Source organism: Elephantulus edwardii, unplaced genomic scaffold, assembly GCF_000299155.1.
Source record: "Elephantulus edwardii isolate Elephantulus edwardi_28Jun2011 unplaced genomic scaffold, EleEdw1.0 scaffold00045, whole genome shotgun sequence".
In the NCBI taxonomy this organism is placed as follows: domain Eukaryota; kingdom Metazoa; phylum Chordata; class Mammalia; order Macroscelidea; family Macroscelididae; genus Elephantulus; species Elephantulus edwardii.
Window position 1 is genome coordinate 17,936,908 of NW_006399795.1, and position 17,163 is coordinate 17,954,070.

At 47.4% G+C, this 17,163-nt stretch overlaps 1 protein-coding gene across 1 annotated transcript in view; it reads right to left on the minus strand.

The window, feature by feature from the left end:
- Positions 1-3,287: 3,287 nt before the first annotated feature.
- ARMC6 (armadillo repeat containing 6) overlaps positions 3,288-17,163 on the minus strand; it is a 29,620-nt gene continuing 15,744 nt past the window's right edge. The window contains exons 3-7 of the mRNA XM_006885967.1: positions 7,530-8,106; positions 5,275-5,420; positions 4,548-4,679; positions 4,029-4,166; positions 3,288-3,500 (exon numbers count right to left, since the gene is read on the minus strand). Coding sequence (XP_006886029.1) covers positions 3,288-3,500; positions 4,029-4,166; positions 4,548-4,679; positions 5,275-5,420; positions 7,530-8,106 — 1,206 coding nt within the window. The remainder of the gene's footprint in view (positions 3,501-4,028; positions 4,167-4,547; positions 4,680-5,274; positions 5,421-7,529; positions 8,107-17,163) is intronic.

Consider the following 17,163-nt stretch of genomic DNA (forward strand, 5'->3'; position numbering starts at 1 on the left):
CAGGCACTGTGGGGAGGCTGAAGGTGAGGCTCCAAAAGGCGCCTGATGTCATGTGGGGCAGAGCATTCTAGCAATTCTTTTCCCCTGCCTGTGGTTTGCAGACATGATGGGGCAGTACCTTGACACTGCCATTTCCTCAGGCTAAGGTGGGAAGGGCTGATAAAACAGCTTCCCTTCCCTAGAGGAGGCTGGGGCCCTAGGAACAGGCATAGAGCCAAACTGAGAGCTGGGCAGAGGTCGTTCCTCCACCCAACTCAGTTTTATTTACTCAGGGGCTCTCAGAAAATACCTTTGGGAAGCCTGGGCACAGTGGACTGATGAACTCTGCCCCAGAGCAGTGGAGGTATTGTGTGTGTATGGACACACACACACACATACACACACACAGGAGAAGACACACAACTATCTCAGCTGGGGTCGGGGTCACCGAGTGCTGGTCCCTCAGTAGAGGAGTGGAAGCAGGGGGGAGGCTGAGGAGGAAGCAGGTGACCTGGGCCTGGGATAGGAGGGAGGTGGGTGAGGGCTAGTGGGAAAGGGCACCATAGCTGCAGGCAGTACAAAGGCCCTGAGAAGGAGGGAAGAAGCCTTCATCTGGGAGTCTGCAGATTTGGGCAGACAAGGGTGAGAGGGTGCAGGCCAAGGGGACCACTGAGCTGCTAAAGAGCAGGCCCTGTGGGGGTGGAGAAAGAACAAAGTAGTTACCAGATTGGTTCTTCAGGCCTCCCCTGAAGTGGCCTACCATCCCCTCATGTGACACAAAGAGGCTCAATGTGGCCTGAGGACATTGTCCAGGTCAGAGTGGTGGCCAATCCAGGCTCAGGTCAGGTCTCTGGCTCTGAGCCTCAATAAGTGAGAGCAGGGCTCTAGGGCAAGGTTTATACAGGTCAGGAGAGCAGCTACACATCCCAGGGGGAGCACACCCTGACTGGAAGCTCCTCACCCCCTAACTGAGGGCAGGAGATGTCCCTACAGGGGGGTGGGGCGAGGCAATGCCCTTTCATAGCTCTTTGCATCATCCCTGGAGCCTCTTGGGAAAGGACTGAGGTGAGGTCAATGACTGAGTTGGGAGAAGGAGGGGCCCCAGGGTAGGGGAGAAGCCCCAGAGTGAGGGAGGAGAGGCCAAGTGCAGAATCTGGAACCCTGACTCAATGCTACTGCGGACCTGACTCTCACCTGGTGGATGAGCTGCCTAAGGTCTGAGAAATCAGTCTGGGGTGGGCTAGGTATTAGAGAAGCAATGATGGCCATCTCACAGATGTAGAAATGGAAGGAGGGAGTAAAGTGCCCAAGTTCACTGGCTGAAGGAGGGCTGTGAGGCAGCTGGGGACTAATTAGCTGAAAGGGGCTGGTGGGGTTTTTGAGGAGCCCGGAGGCTAGGTCTGAAGGCCCACTGAACAGTCGGGGCCGCCCACACGAGCATTAGTTCTGCTCTAAGCCTTGGTGTGGACCCAGTACCTGTTTCACAGGTACTATGAGAACTGCACTGCCAATCCAGCAGTTCAAATCCACCAGCTGCTCTGACTGGAGAAAGAGGAGCAATCTCCTCCCTTGCAACTTACAGCCTTTGAAAACCCACTGGAGGGTCATCTATGAGTTGATTCCAACTCCGTGACACAAGAACCACCACCACCAATGCTTAGAGAAGTCCTTGTGGCGTAGTGTGTTATGTGTTGGGCTATGAACCAAAAGGTAGACAGTTCAAATCCACCAGACACACTGTGGAAGACCCACAATTTCTTCTCATGAAGGTTTTCAGCCTTGGAAACCAGACAGAGTCACTATGAGTTGTAAGCAACTTGATGGTAGTTGTTATGTGCCGTCGAGTCGTTTGCGACTTATAGCGACCTTATGTACAACAGCCCTAAACCCTACCCTATCCTGTGCCAATCGCATTGCCTCTGACACACCCATCCCGATTACCCCAGTCACTGAATCAATCCACCTCATAGAGGGTCTTCCCCTCCTGTGCTGTCCCTGTACTCTACCCAGCATGATGTCCCTCTCCAAAGACCTGTCTCTCCTTGCAACATGCCCAAAGTATGTCAGACGAAGCCCCAGAATCCTTGCCTCCAAGGAGTAGCCTGGGTTTAACCCTCTCTAGGATGAATCTGTTTGTTTTCTTGGCAGTCCATGGTACATTCAATACTCTTCTCCAGCACCACAGCTCAAAGGCGTCAATTCTCCTTCTATCCTCCCTAGTCATTGTCCAGCTCTCTGATGCATAACAAGTGATTGCAAAGACCATGGCCTGTATCAGGCGCACCTTCGTCTCCAAAGAGACACTGTTGCTCTTGAGTACTTTAGAGAGGTCCTTAACAGCAGACTTTCCCATCGCAATACGTTTTTTGATTTCCTGGCTGATGGTACCAAGAGTGTTGACTGTGGAGCCGAGCAAACTGAAGCTGTGAACAATCTCAATCTCTTCGCCATCCATCCTGATGCTGCCAATTGGTCGAGTGGTGAGAATCTTTGTCTTCTTGACATTGAGCCTCAGTCCATACTGAAGGCTGCAGTCCTTGACCCTCTGCAGTAAGTGCATGAGGTCCTCCTCAGTTTCAGCGAGCAAGGTTGTGTCATCTGCATAACGCAGATGGTTGATAGATCTTCCACCAATCCTAACGCCAAGCTTCTCCTCATAGAGCCCAGCCTCTCGGATAATCTGCTCTGCATATATGACGGTAGTAGCTTTGGTTTTTAGTGGGTTAACTGAGGTTCAGGGGAGCCTTGATGCTGTGCTCCCAGCCCCCTAGATGATGTGCTTTTAGCACCTGCAGATCCCTCATTCTGCCACTGTGCCCCCTTATTTTCTCAGTGACCCCCATAGCCTCCCCAGGTGTCTTTTCTCCCTGCCCCACCCACCACCCTTGTTCTCCTGAGGCCACAGCCCCCACCTAGCTGAGCTACAGAACAGGCATGTCCATCTTGAATCCAAGTTCTTTATTCTCTGGCACCAGAAGACCAATGTGCACGCCCCCTCCCCCCCTCATTGGTCAGCAGTGCATTCATCTGAGACCTATTTTACAGACAAAGCCAAGGTCAGAAGCAGACCTTGATCCCACAGATCCCACTTAGAGATGTCAACACCGGGTGCCAGACATCTCAAAGCAGCAGCAGACAGTGGGGGGGCCTCCATTCCTGGCAACACGGCGAAAGTCCTGGGAAGGAAGGGCCAGGACTGGGCGCTTCTTACCAGCTGCTGTGAGATGTACCTCCTACTGTGGCACACAGTGCAGGGTGGCCACGCCTGCTGATCTTGCCATCTACCAAAGTCCTTGCAGCCAAGCAGGTCACAGCACCAGGCCACCCTTCTGGCCTGTCCAGAGTTCACACAGTTCCACGCGGCAGCCCAGGTCCCGCAGAGCTGCCTTGGCCACATCCTCACAGTCACGGTGGGCAGCACGTGCCTGCAGGATTAGCGCCTCAGCCCCCAGGTCCAGGATGGGCTGCGAGTAGACCTGGGCTCGGGCCACGAGGTTTCGGATCAGCATACAGGCTTGCTTCTGGGGAGGGGAGAGAGTGGTGTGAGCTCTGGAACCTGGGGACCGAGTTCAATCCGGCCTCACGAGAGGCATGATGTTGACTATCCCAGGTTTATCTTCCTGTTACCTTCTCAGAAGCTCAGAGTAGGTGAGTGGAGCGCTGTAGGTCAGAACAGGAGCTCAGGGGACAGAGGCATGGGGACAGAACTGCCGTGTGCGGACCCAGTGTTACTTGTACCGGGCAGGAAAAAGAAGGGAGCCTGGGTCCCAGGTGGGTGGGAAGGTGGCTGGCTGCCCACAGGGTGCGGTCAGTGGCATCCCCACGTTGGGAGCACACTGTCACCAGGCAGGGGCCTTCCAAAGCCTGAGCAGACCCACACTTGCTGCTTGTATTACCCGTGCCCAGACTCCTCTAAAGGACCAATAGATGAACAAGAGGTGAGGCCCAAGAAGAGAGAGCTGAGGAGATGCCAGGCTGACTGACCCTGGGGGTGGGGAAGATACAACATCCAGGGCAGGAAAAAGGAGTAACCCCCGTACCCCACCTACCTGCACACCAACTTCCTTAGGATGTGCCTTCATGGCCTCCAGTGTGGCCAGGGCCCCGCCTCCCTCCACGATGACCCGGCTGTTCTCAGGCTTGCGCAGGGCCAAGGCGCACAGGGCAGCACAGCTCTGCTCACACACCTGTGGGAGGCAGTTATGGGGTGTCTGAGACCTAGGAGAGGAGCCAAAAGACCCCTCCTACCCCAAGATGGACTACTGTCAGCTTAGCTTGTTCCAGATCAACAATGACAGGGAAGGTGTCAGGTGACAGGAACACCAGGGACAATCAGGGCTGAAGACACCATCCCCACGCCTGGTCAGGGCCTCCTGGGTGTGCCAGTCACTGGGGGAGACCCTAGGCTTTCCACTCTCAGGATTGGGGGGGTTGCACCCTCTAGCTCTCCCCACTCTGAGTGTCTCACTGGCCTCACTCTGCCCTCGCCTGAGAAGTGGGAAGGGAGCATCAGATGGGTATAGACAGGGACCAAATTCCATACTCATCTCCCTCCCCTGAGTGTGCACCTGGGCGCTGGCCAGGTGGCGGGTCATGGTGGCCACAATGGACTCGGCCCCGCCGGCACGGACAATGGCATCCTTCACATCGTCGTTGCCTGCAATGGCACGAAGGGCGCTCAGCACCTGCTTCACGAGGTCCTGGAGAGGAGAGAGCAGTTAGTGGCAGTCCCTCTCCTGGCTGCTGGGCGGGGAGGCCTCCACATGGGCCTGGGGCAGCTGTCCCATGCCTGCTACACAAGCTGTCCATGAAGAACTGCAGACCAGGCAGGCCCGTCCCACCCCAACACTGGCAAAGGGGCTGAGGGGGTTTCTGCCTTCTGATCATTCAAGTGTGAGCATGTGACTCAGGCCAGCCAATCAGGCCATGGACTCTGGCCTTAGCGGGGTGGGGAAGGCCAGACTTTGACTTTTCAGGAGTGCAGCAGCTAAAATGCCTTCTCTTGTTTGCTGAAGTCAGTTTAAACCAGTTTAAGTCTGGTGATGAAGCTAGCTGGACCATTGTGGAACATGACCATGACCATCACATTCTGGACATCCCTAAAGCTTTCCTGGGCTGATAAATGCTATTAGATGAAAAAGGGATGGGTAGAATCCGCACTGCACTTCACCATCCTGAGAGCTTTGGGGTCGGGCCAGCAAAGGCTCAATGGCAGAGTTTACCAGTGCACACTGGTCCAACCCAGATTGAGGGAAACAATAAAAGGAACCCCTGGGAGGGGACGTCAGTGCCCACCTGGTGGCTGGTGTCACTGTCCAGCAGGGCCACCAAAACATCCAGGCCCCCGAGGTCCACAATCTCTTGGCAGAACTCATTGCGGACAGCGAGGCGTGACAGGGTGCTACAGACTTCGCTCAGGACGCCAGGGTTGTCAGGAAATGCTGCAGTGGAGGGGAGAGAGCATACCTAGGGGCGCAGAAGTGCATGGGACTCCTCCCACCTAGCGAGGGGGCTGGAGAGACTCTGGGGATGCTGAAGGAGTCTGAGGACAGCAGGGGGACCTAGAAGAGGGTGGGTGGACCTGGAGAGTGGAGATCTGGCCATTTGGCTTTCACCAGGCATGCTGCTGCAGCTCTGGTGAGGCGGCAGCCCCTCTGTCTCAGGAACCATCTCTATCCTGAATGCTCCAGGCCCTTTATTAGCACCAGGGATTGCAGCAGGAGTGTGCTCAAGGGCCAGGAGTGTAGCGCCCCCTGCTGGCGGATGGACAAGTTTGGCTCCCCCAAACACACTCAAGACATTCCAGATCTAGAAAATGAAAGCAGCAGAGTGCTAAAATCAAACACTCGAGGCAATTTTGTGATCTTGGGATGGGAATCATCCTTGTAAGTGTGACAACAAAACCCAGGCACCCTGCAAAGAAACATAGACAGCTGGTCTGACACAGTGATGCTGCAGCCAACAAAGGTATCTGGGAGGGGACACCTTCAAACAGAACCCTCCCCCCCAGAGTGAGAGCAGAGACTCACGAAAGTGGGTTATGCTACTCAAGCTGACACTGACCACACTGTGACAGTCAGCAGACCCACAGCCAGAGGCTAAGACCAGGAAACCATCTTCCAAACTCGGTGGGCCCCCTACCAGCTGAAGGGCTTAAGAACAGACGCAGAGCAAGGGGATGGAGTTCTGTCCAGGACTCATGGCCGCAGACCCTACCTGTGTTTAGCCTGCTACACCCTGAGGGTCCCAGATGTGAAGTCACAGGACGCAGTGCACTGATTCTGTGAGGCTGCTCCATTATCTATGTTGTTCATGGCCGTCAAATCGGAACCAACTCATAGCTGACCCTCTGATGGGTTTTCAGACACTGTACATCACATGGGAGGAGACTGCCCATCCTTCTCCTGTGCGGTAGCTGCTGGATTCAAACCTGCTGCAACTCCCTATGCACTAGGCCACCAGACCTCCCTTTATTGTGTATTTGTTGTCTATGACTCACAGCGACCCTGTGAACAACAGATCTGAACCCTGTCCTACCCTGTGCCATCCTCATCATCTCTGACGCACTTCAGCTCACTGTGGCAGCCACCGTGCCAATCCATCTGGTTGTGGTTCTATCTGCTGGCTGACACAGTTCTTTGAAGTGAACGAATCAGACAAAGACCACCATCCAAAGAGCTGCTGACATGCAGACCACTAAGCCTGTGTCACACTTGCAGGTTGCGTGGATAGGACTAGGCTGTTCATAACGGGCTCATGGGGTGATCAGGGCAAGGTGCTTACTCTCCCAGTACCTCTTGGCTCTGAGCCCTGGTAAGGCCTTCCCTGGGCAGGAACAGTGGGCTGGGCAGGGGTTCTGGGAATAGAATGTCAGCACTGTGAGGGTGGAGCTGAGCACAGGAACACACATAGATTTTTATGGCCAAATACAGTCAGTATGAATGTGAACCTTGCTGGGACCACCCACAGTGCGGGCACCAAGGCCCCAGAATGTGCAAACTCATTTGCTTACTCACTGTGGTTGAGTCAATTCCGACTGAAAGTAACCTTCTATTATGCTTCCAGGGTTATACACAGTAATGGGAGGAGACTGTCCATCTTTCTCTGCATAGCTGCTGGTGGACTGGAACTGCTGGAGACACGCTGCCTTTAGGTTGGCAGCGCCACTTCCAATAGACTAAACCACTGGAACTCACTTCCTTGGAAATAGCACCCTAATTTCCCTGCCCCCTTGGCCAGCAATGTGGCCGGACAGTACTGCGCCACACTTCCTGAGTGGCTCCCCTCTGAGCCTGGCCCATGAAGCCCAGCCTGGAGTTCTGGGTAGCAAGGTGATCAAGCCTTAAAGGAAGCCATGTCCCACCCCAAAGACCACCCTTATCCTTTACCTTGGACAGCCTCTACTAATATATGACTAGCATCTCCCCTAACTGAACCCTAAGTCTAAGAGGAGGCTGGACCTTCTGGGCCACCCACAATCCCTATCTTGGGCAGGCTGAACCTGACCTAAGAGGAGAGTACATGTTCCCTGGCTATCTGATGCCCCTTACCTTGGGCAGCCTTGACCAGCAACTTCAGGCCCTGGTGTTCCTGCACAATCATCTTGGCATGGGTGTGGGCCTGGCCAAAGGGCACACGGATGTCATCATCAAAGGTCATGATTCGGAGTGCCCCACAGGCTTCCCGGACGACATCAGCACAGTGGCCATGCTGGGTGATGGCTCCAGTGAGCAGGGGCAGCACGCCTGCCTTGACCAGGGCCTGTCGGTTCTGCTCATGCTTCAGGCAAACGTGGCGCACGAGGCGAAGTGCAGCACACGCGAGGTCAGGTGTACCTGAGCCCTGGGCTAAGGTGTCTACCAGCAGCTGCAGACCATGGGCATCCAGCAGGTCAGGCTGGCCATCTGTCAGTGCCGAGAGGGCATCCAGCACCTGGAGCAGGAGGGCCGGGTCATCCGCTGTGGCCAGCTGCCAAGCGGCAAGGAGCACCGGGTAGGCCCCCTTCTGGGCAGCCAGGAAACGGTTGGGCTTGTGCTGCTGGCACTGATCTCGGAATTGGGCCAGGGGCATCAACACCTTTTGTCCTTGGGAGGAGTGGGTCATGGCTTCCCGAAGGGCATTCAGGGCCTGGGGGACATAGAAAAAAAATCATTGTAGGGCCCGGTGAGAGGCAGCACTGAGCTCTCAGTGCACGCACTCATGTCTGACAGGTTTATTCTCCAGATGGCCCCAGCTGGGGTGGTCCCCACAGCTCACTGTGAGAACCCGTACATGGAATCGGCTGCCTAGTTGCAGAAGTTACATAAAGAGGCTTGGACATCCGGGTGGAACATGAGCACAGATCTCGGAAACATTCCAAAACATGTTGCCCCAGTAGAGGCTGCACCAGGAAGAATAATCCGGCTGAGCCCAGTCAGGCTGCCGAATCGTAACAGATTCTACAATGACTGCTTGTTTAAGACTCCTGTTCAGCAGCCGTAAGCTGGTTAGCATACCTGCCAATGGTCAGCTGTCCAAGGAGGTCCACGGCTGTCTCCTTTTGTCTCATTCACTCAACACTACTTACAAACACACTGGGGGCCCAGTCTGCAGTTGTGTAATGAGGCTGCACCACTCTGGCTGGTGATTCAAATCTGCCAGAGGCTCCACAGGAGAAAGCCGGGCAATCTCCTCTCATGCAATTCACAGGCTTGGAAACCCAGTGCAGGGTCAACTCTGAGGCAGTTCCAACTGAATGACAAGGAGAATGAGTTTTCCCACAGAAAAATCACACCATACTGTATACCCAGTGGATTTACCTAGGTTCAACTCTAAGCCTTGAGCAGTACATTAAAAACTCACTGCTGTTTAAAGAGTAAGGTGCGTCTGATCCAAGCCATGGTATTTTCAATTGTTGTGTATGATTCTGAAAATTGGATAATGACAAGCGATGACAGAAGAATCGATGTATTTGAACTGCAGTGCTGGAGAAGAGTACTGAATATCCCACAGACTGTCTAAAGAATCAACAAATCAGTCTTGGAGGAAATGCCAACCCCAGGGCTCCCTTAGAGGGAAGGATGGTGAAAACTTTGTTTCACATACTTTGGTCGTGTTGTCAGGAGAAAGGAGTCCCTGGAAGATGTCATGCTGGGAAAAAGTGGAGAGTCAGAGAAAGAAAAGAAGATCTTCAACAAGATGGATTGACAGAGTGACTATAACAGTGGGCTTAGAAGAGAGTGAGGATGGTGCAGGATAGAGCAAAGTTCAGATCAACTGCTCATAGGGTTGCAATGAGTCCCAGTGGACTCAACAGTGTCTAACAACAACAGCTGTTCAGTCAATCCCAGCTCTTTGTATCTTTATAACTTGGCTCTTCGGCTGAAGTTAAGAATTCAATCCTCAAGTTGTAATACTGAAGGCTTCGATGGGCAAATCGTGAAATGATGCATGTAGCATCAAAAGGAGAGAGAAAGAATCACACAAAATCACTATGTCAAAAAAAACTGGTCAACCCTGAAATATTTTAGGAAGTAGCATACGATCAAGAACAACAGTGCTGAAGGAAGAAGCCTAAGCTGCACAAAATAAGGCCCCAGTAATTTGATGGAACACCAATTATTCAGCCTCTGCTGAGAAATATGGAAGATGCTACTTGGCCAACTGACTAGAAGAGATCCCCATATGTTCCCATTTCCAAAAAATGTGACCCAGCAGACTGGAAATTACTGAATAATACATAAATATCACATACAAGTGAAATTCTGTTGAAGATTATTTTAAAATGGCTGGACAAAACAACTATGAGATATCATCTCACCCTAGTAACAACGGCAAAATTCAACAGAGCAGCAAACAACAAATGCTGGCGAGGTTGTGGAGAAACTGGAACCCAGCTCAGTCACAAAAGGTCAAATACTGCATACAGTCACTGCTATAAAACAGGATTGACATCAGAGTTGAGGGGAAACTAAGAAAATGGCATAAATAATGTACACTACATTGAAACAGATGAGAAAGAACTGCTTAAAAGGAATATATGATTAGGTATTATTTGTATGAATAAGTCCAGAATAAGAGCTGCATAGTAAAGTGGACTGGGGTGAGGGTGGAGAATTATACAACAATGAAAAAAAAAAATTTAAAAAAGAAAAGTGAACTGGGGGGGCAGTGAGGAAAATGTACAACAATGAATGAATGGAAATCCAAGTTTCCTATAAACTTTTATTAAAATATCAATTTTAAAAATGGCTGGAACAGTACATTGACAAGAAACTGCAAGAAATTCAAGCTGAGTTCAGAAGAGGTCGGCATCAGGGAAATCATTGTTGTTGATGTCAGATTGCTCTTGGCTGAAAGCAGAAAAATATCAGAAAGAAGTTTACTTGTACCTTACTGACTACGCAATATGCCTCTGCATTTGACTGTGTGGATCGTAACAAATTACGGCTAACACATTCAAAAACCCTACATAGACGAATAAGCAGTGGTGCAAACAGAACAAGGGAACACTGCCTGGTTTAAAATCAGGAAACGTATGCATCCATGTTGTATCTTCCTCCATACCTATTCAATCTATATGCTGAGAAAATCATTCAAGAGACGACTACATGGAGAAGAATATGGCATCAGAACTGAAATAATATTATCAACAACCTGCATTATTTTGTTTTCCTTTCCTGTTAAACACATAAAATAAGTCATGGTTGCACATTTTCTTCCCCTTCCCCAGTCCATGCTGCTATGCACCCCTTGTTCCAGGTTGTTGTCATTTATATAATGCCTAATCATATATTGATTTTGGACAGTTCTTCCTCTCATCTGTTCTAATGCAGTGTTCATTATCTATCCACTTTTCCCCCATTCTCTCCCAACCGCTTCATGTCTGTCCTGTTTTCTATCAGTGGTGTTAGGCAGGATTTGTCCTTTTGCGGCTGAGATATATCACTCAACATAATGTCTTCCAGGTTCCCTCATGTTTTGTGAGTTAATGGTTTTCCAATGATGCATAATATTCCATTGTGTGAATATACCATAGTTTTTCTATCCATTCGTTTCTTGGTGGACACTTGGGTTGCATCCATCTTTTTGTTTTGTGAATAACACAGCAATAAACATGGGTGTGCATACATCTATTTGAGTTGTGACTCTGGTTTCTTTAGGGTATATTCCCACTAGTGGAACTGCTGTGTCAGTTGGTATTTCTGTTTCCAACTTTTTGAGAAAACACCAGACTGCCTTTCAGAGTGGCTGTACCATTTTACATTCCCACTGGTAGTGAATAAGAGTTCTAATCTCTGTTCCACAATCTCCCCAGCATTTGTTGTTTGCTGCCCTGTTGATCTTTGCTATTGTTGCTGGAAATCACCTGCATTATGCAGATGACACAACCTTGCTTACAGAAAGTGAAGACTTGAAACATTTACTGCAGAAGATAAAAAAATACAGCCTTCAATATGGGTTACATCATAGATGTTCAGTGGAGATGGGAGCAAGATGGCAATTCCAGGCAGGCAGTATGGGCTTACTTTGCCAAAGAAAACACAGCAGTTGCACCTTGTTTTCTCAAAACTATCAGTGTTTGATTCTGGTGAGGAGGAGGAATTATTTTTTTTAAAGGAAGAATATTTTTTACAAGGACTGAAGTTATTTGTGGTTTTTTTTTTAAGGATGTAAGTATTTTGTAACATCTGTACCAAGTAAAATATGTTCCTTTAAAATTATGTTATTATTGTTGTTGTCGTGTGCCATTGAGTCAGAGCCAACCCATAGCTGGCTCTCCAGCTGGTTTTCAGAGGCGTTGATCACACGGGATGAGACTGTCCATGCTTCTCCCGTGGGCTTGCTGGTGGATTTGAACTGCATGCCTTTGGGATTGTAGCACAGCTTCTTACCACTAGGCCACTACGGAAAACCCCCAACTGGCTCTACAATATAGATACACTACATGATGCTGTTTATTTCCTATTTGCAAAATAGCATAACTGTAGCAATAAAAAACAGATTAATGGTTGCCAGGGATGTGGGTGTGGAAGAGAAGGGTGTGTAGGGCAATAAAAGACTAGCACTTCAGGGGCTGGTAATATTGGTGCAATTAAGTATCTTGGTTATGGCGGTGGTTACACAAAGCTGTTCATGTCATAAAACAGCATAGTGCTACATTCACATGTGATTGAATGATCAAGGAAAAATACTCATGCAAACTGAAAGACAAATAAAAATACACTGGAAAAAATGGGTTGCATCGGTGAGCTCTGGTGGCCTAGTGGCAGGAAGCTGCACTGCAATCCCAGAGGCATGTGGTTCAAATCCACCAGGTGTTCTGCTGAAGGAGGCACAATCTCTTCCTGTACCAGTCAGATCCAATTTGATGGTACACACACACAAAATAATAATAAAAAAAAATTTAAAAAAAATGGTTTGCATCTTAACAAAAAAAAAAAAAAGCAAAAATCCTCGGAGAAAAGAGTGAAGCTCTCAATGATTTCACTTCACTTGTCTCCACAATCAACTCCTATGGGGTCAGAAAATCAAAAGATGTGTTGCCCTGGGGAAATGGGCTCTCAAGGATCTCTCCAAAGTTCTGAAGAGCAAGGATTTGAGTTTAAAGACTAAGGTCTAGAAGGTTGATCCAAGATTGATGTGCACCTGAGCAATGTTTTAATAAATCTTGAAATAAATCAAGTCTAATGCTAAAAAAACCCACCAAAAACCAAAACAACTAAGGTCTACCCGATCCAAACTATAGTATTTTCAATTGCTTCCTAAGCATCTGAACATTGGATAATGAATAAAGAAGACCAGAGAAGAGTCAATGCCTTTGAATTGTGGTGTTGGCAAAGAGTATTGAGTATTTCACAAAGTGCCAAAAGAACAAACAAATCTATCTTCAAGGAAGTGCAACCAGAGTGCTTCCTGGAGGAAAGGAGAGAGAAGCTCCATCTCACTAACTTCGGGCATATTCTCAGGAAGAACCAACCCTTATACAAGGTTATCATGCTAGGAAAGGTGGAGGGTCAGAGAAAGAGAGGAAGAATCTCAACAAGATGCCTTGACACAGTGATTATTACTACAATGGGCTTGACCATGACAGAGATTGTGAAGATGGTGGGAAGGGGCAGGGCTCAGATCTATTGTTCCATAGGGTTGCTATGATTCATAGTCACTCGATGGCATCTGATAATGGCAATGACTATATCTTTACTGGAGAAGACTTTCTCCCTTGGAGCAGCTGATAAATTTGAACCACTAACCGTTTAGTTAGCAGGCTGTGGTGTTAGCTTAAAAGTTGGCTTTTTAACCATTACGTTAAGCCTTCTTTGGTCTAAAAGTACCTTAACTGCAGACACATGGTCTTGCAAATTATCAACAGCTGTAGGAATAAGATAAAAGAGAAAGTGCATCTCACACTGAGCAGCAAGACATGAGCATCAAGACTTGTGGGAGACCCTAGTGGCGAGACTCTGGTAATGACAGTGGAGAGACTGATACTGCTGTGGAGAAACTGTGGCTCGGTGTGACCTGAGGTTCCTTGCATTTGTGCTGTCCAGTTAAATAAAGGCTTTGCTGATCTTGCCAGATGCTTGAAGGAGATGAGGCAAACCTTGTTAAATGACTGTGGAAAGCAGAGGCTTCTTGAATTTGTGCTGCTAGCCTGAAACCAGAGCATGGACTAATTGAGAAATTGGGCGTTAGAACTTGGGCTAAAACCTGCACTTGTGTTAGGTGATATTCGCCTCTCCCACTCACCAACTTGTTGTTGTTATGTATTGTTGAGTTGCTTGTGACTCATAGCAACTCTATGTACAACCTTGCTCTATCCTGTGCCTACCTTATTGTCTCTGACATACCCACCCTCATTGCCCTAGTCACTGAATCAATCCATCCCATAGAGGTTTTCTTCTCTTGTGCTGTACCTCCACCCTCCCAAGCATGATGTCCCTCTCCAAGGACTGGTTCCTATATGCAACATGTCCAAAGTATGTCAGACAAAACTTCAGGATCCTTGCCTCCAAGGAGCAGCCAAGTTTCACCCTCTCCAGGATGAATGTGTTTGCTGTCCTAGCAGTCTATGTATATTCAATACTCTTCTCCAACATCATAGCTCAAAGGCATCAATTCTCCTTTCATCATCTCTAGCCACTGTCCAGCTTCCTGTCCATTTTTCATAGCAAGCAAAATGCTCTCCAACTTTCTTCCCTAAAAAACTTCATTCTCAGTACCACATCTGTAAGTCTGTGAGTCAACAACGAATAAATGAACCTTTTGTTGCTGGTGTGACTCTAGAGGCGCCATGTAGCTGGGGTATGGGCTCTTTTTTTCTTTTTTCCCCCCGTCTGGGCTCTTTATCTGCTTTCTGTTCTGGGGCAATGAGAGGCTGTGCTATTTTTCACTCTCTCTGGCCCTTTCAGAAAGGTGTTCATGACCCTGTGCCTCTATGTCCCATTTTCTGCCCTGCAGACACAGACCAACATGTTAGGAACTAACTATATTACTAGGGCTTCTTCTGAGCAGAATATCAAACAATATGTTATAATTACTAAACATTATATTTCAAATGATATTATTATTATTATTATTTAACTATATTACTAGGGCTTCTTCTGAGCAGAATATCAAACAATATGTTATAATTACTAAACATTATATTTCAAATGATAAAGCACTTGACTATTAGCCAAGAGGCTTGTAGTTAGAACCCAGTGGCACCTCAGAATCTGCTTTCAAAAGATCAAAGTCTTGAAAAGTCTATGGAGAAGTTTTATTCTACAAACATGAGGTCACCCACTTGGAGGTAACTATCAACAACAATTATATCAATTTCCATTATTTAAAGTTTAATATTAAGGCAAGAAGACAGTTTGAAGGGTAAACAGAACTCTAGTTGACCATTCAGGAGCATGATCACATGCCTTGAGTGAGCGCCTGATAAAACTGTGTCCCTGGTGCTTATGAAGCCACTAGCATCTGGCCCTGATGGAGGGCGGATCTGAAGAAACCACCCTGCCAAGGGCTGTGCCTTGTCTCCACTGGCAGGCCCTTTCCAAGCCTCAGACTTTAGACCTGACAAGGGAGTTTTGATGGTTCAGGTGTTTTTAATTGAGATGTTAATTAAAGTTTATAAAGAACTTGGATTTCCATTAATTCATTGTTACACATTTTCTTCCCTTCCCCTCTCCCCTCATTCACTTTTTTTTAGGGGGAAAAAAAAGTTCTTTCGTTGTTATACAGTCCCCCGACACACACACTTTACTATGCAGCTCTTATTTTGAGCTCTTGTCAAGACAATAATACCTAATCATATATTCCTTTTATACAGTTCTCTCTCTTGTCTGTTTCAATGCCATGTACATTATTTATCCCCTCTTTTCTTAGTTTACCTCCAACCCCCATGTCAGTCCTGTTTTATAACAGTGGTATTATGCAGTATTTGTCTTTTTGTGACTGAGCTATTTCACTCAGCATAATGTCCTCCATGTTCACCCATTTTGTATAATATTTCATGAGTTCTTTGTTTTTCAGTGCTGCATAATATTCTCTTGTGTGACTAAACCACAGCTTCTCTATCCATTTGTTTGTTGATGGCCACTTGGATTGTTTCCTATTCTTTGCTATTGAGAACAAAGCCGCAATAAACAATAAAAATATATCTGCTTGGCTGGCAGTTATGGTTTCTTTAGGGTATATTCTCAGTAGTGGAATTGCTGGGTCAAATTGTATTTCAATTTCCAACTTTTTGAGACAGTACCACAATGCCTTCCATAGTAGTTGCACCATTTTACACTCCCACCAACAATGAATAAGGGTTTCAGTTTTTCCACAACCTCACCAGCATTTGTTGTTTGTGTTCTGTTAAATTTTGCTATTCTTACTGGCGTGAGATTATATCTCATAGTTGTTTTGATTTGCATCTCTCTTAGAGCTAGGGATTTTGAATATGTCTTCATGTGTTTGTTTGCTTTGATGGCTCAATTTTTAAAACCTCCCTAAACTTGCTGCTGTTGAGTGTATTCTAACTCATAGAATCCTCACATGTTACCCAGTAAAACTGAGCTCTACAGGATTTTCTTGGCTGTGCTTTTTATTCAATCAGATGGCCAGACCTTTCTTCCACGGCACCACTGGATGTGTTCAAACTGATAACCTTTTGATTATTAGTAGTCAACGGCTTAACAGAGTACAGGTATAGTTCATTTTATTGTGCTTTATTATACTTCACTTTGTAGCCATTGTGTTTGCTTTATTTACAAACAAATGGAAGGTTTGTGGGGACCCTGTGTCCATCAAGTCTATGAGCATCATTTTTCCAACAGCATGTGCTTACTTCTGTCTGTGTCTTACTGGTCATTTGTGTAATAATTTCACACTTTTACATAATGAGAGTACACATTTACCAGACTATAGTACAGTATGAACATAATTTTCATATGGACTGGGAAACTAAATCAGGAAGTTAAAACCAGAAGCTGTAACACTGTAGTGAAAACCTTGTAAGCAACTGGAAAATCTGCCATGAAGTCAGAGCCTCTGAGCACGCCTAGTGCTGGAACTGCAGTCATCCAGAGCTTAGATGAGTAAGAGATAAAAAGAAAATTCTCTTTCTCTGCATATTATACTCATAAAATTTAAGTGAGTTTCACCCTGGCTGGCATGCTGAAAGTTGAGTTTCTGAGCTGTTCACTCTGTGAGCATGTGGGTTTGTTAAAGCCATGACATTTGTGAAACTGAAGGAGGTGGGGGGCATCCCTGGGTGGTTCAAATGGTTCACATACTTGGATTCTAATTGGAAGCTGTGCCCTCCCAGAGGTGCCTCACAAGAAAGGCCTGGTTACCTAATCTCAAAAACTCAGCCAAGCCCTGTTAGAGCTCTGTTCCACTATGATATTCTGTGATGTACTCATATTTTCTAAAGAATATCATTTACTCATGGCAAATACTTTTTTTAAAATAGAAGAGAAATTCCTTGACATATTTCTTTCTTTATTTTTCCTTTTGTTTTTTTTAAAGTTTTAATATTATTTAATGACTTATTCTCGAGCCGTAAGTTTTTGTTTCTTCAGTTTCTTCTGGGAGATCTTTTTCTTCTGGGCAACCTCCTCTTCTGGTTTAGGAACAATCTCGTTCCTTTTCAGTAAGGATCATCTCAATATGGCAGGGGGAGTTCATGTAGGGGTTAATCCGACCATGAGCTCTGTATGCGCGGCG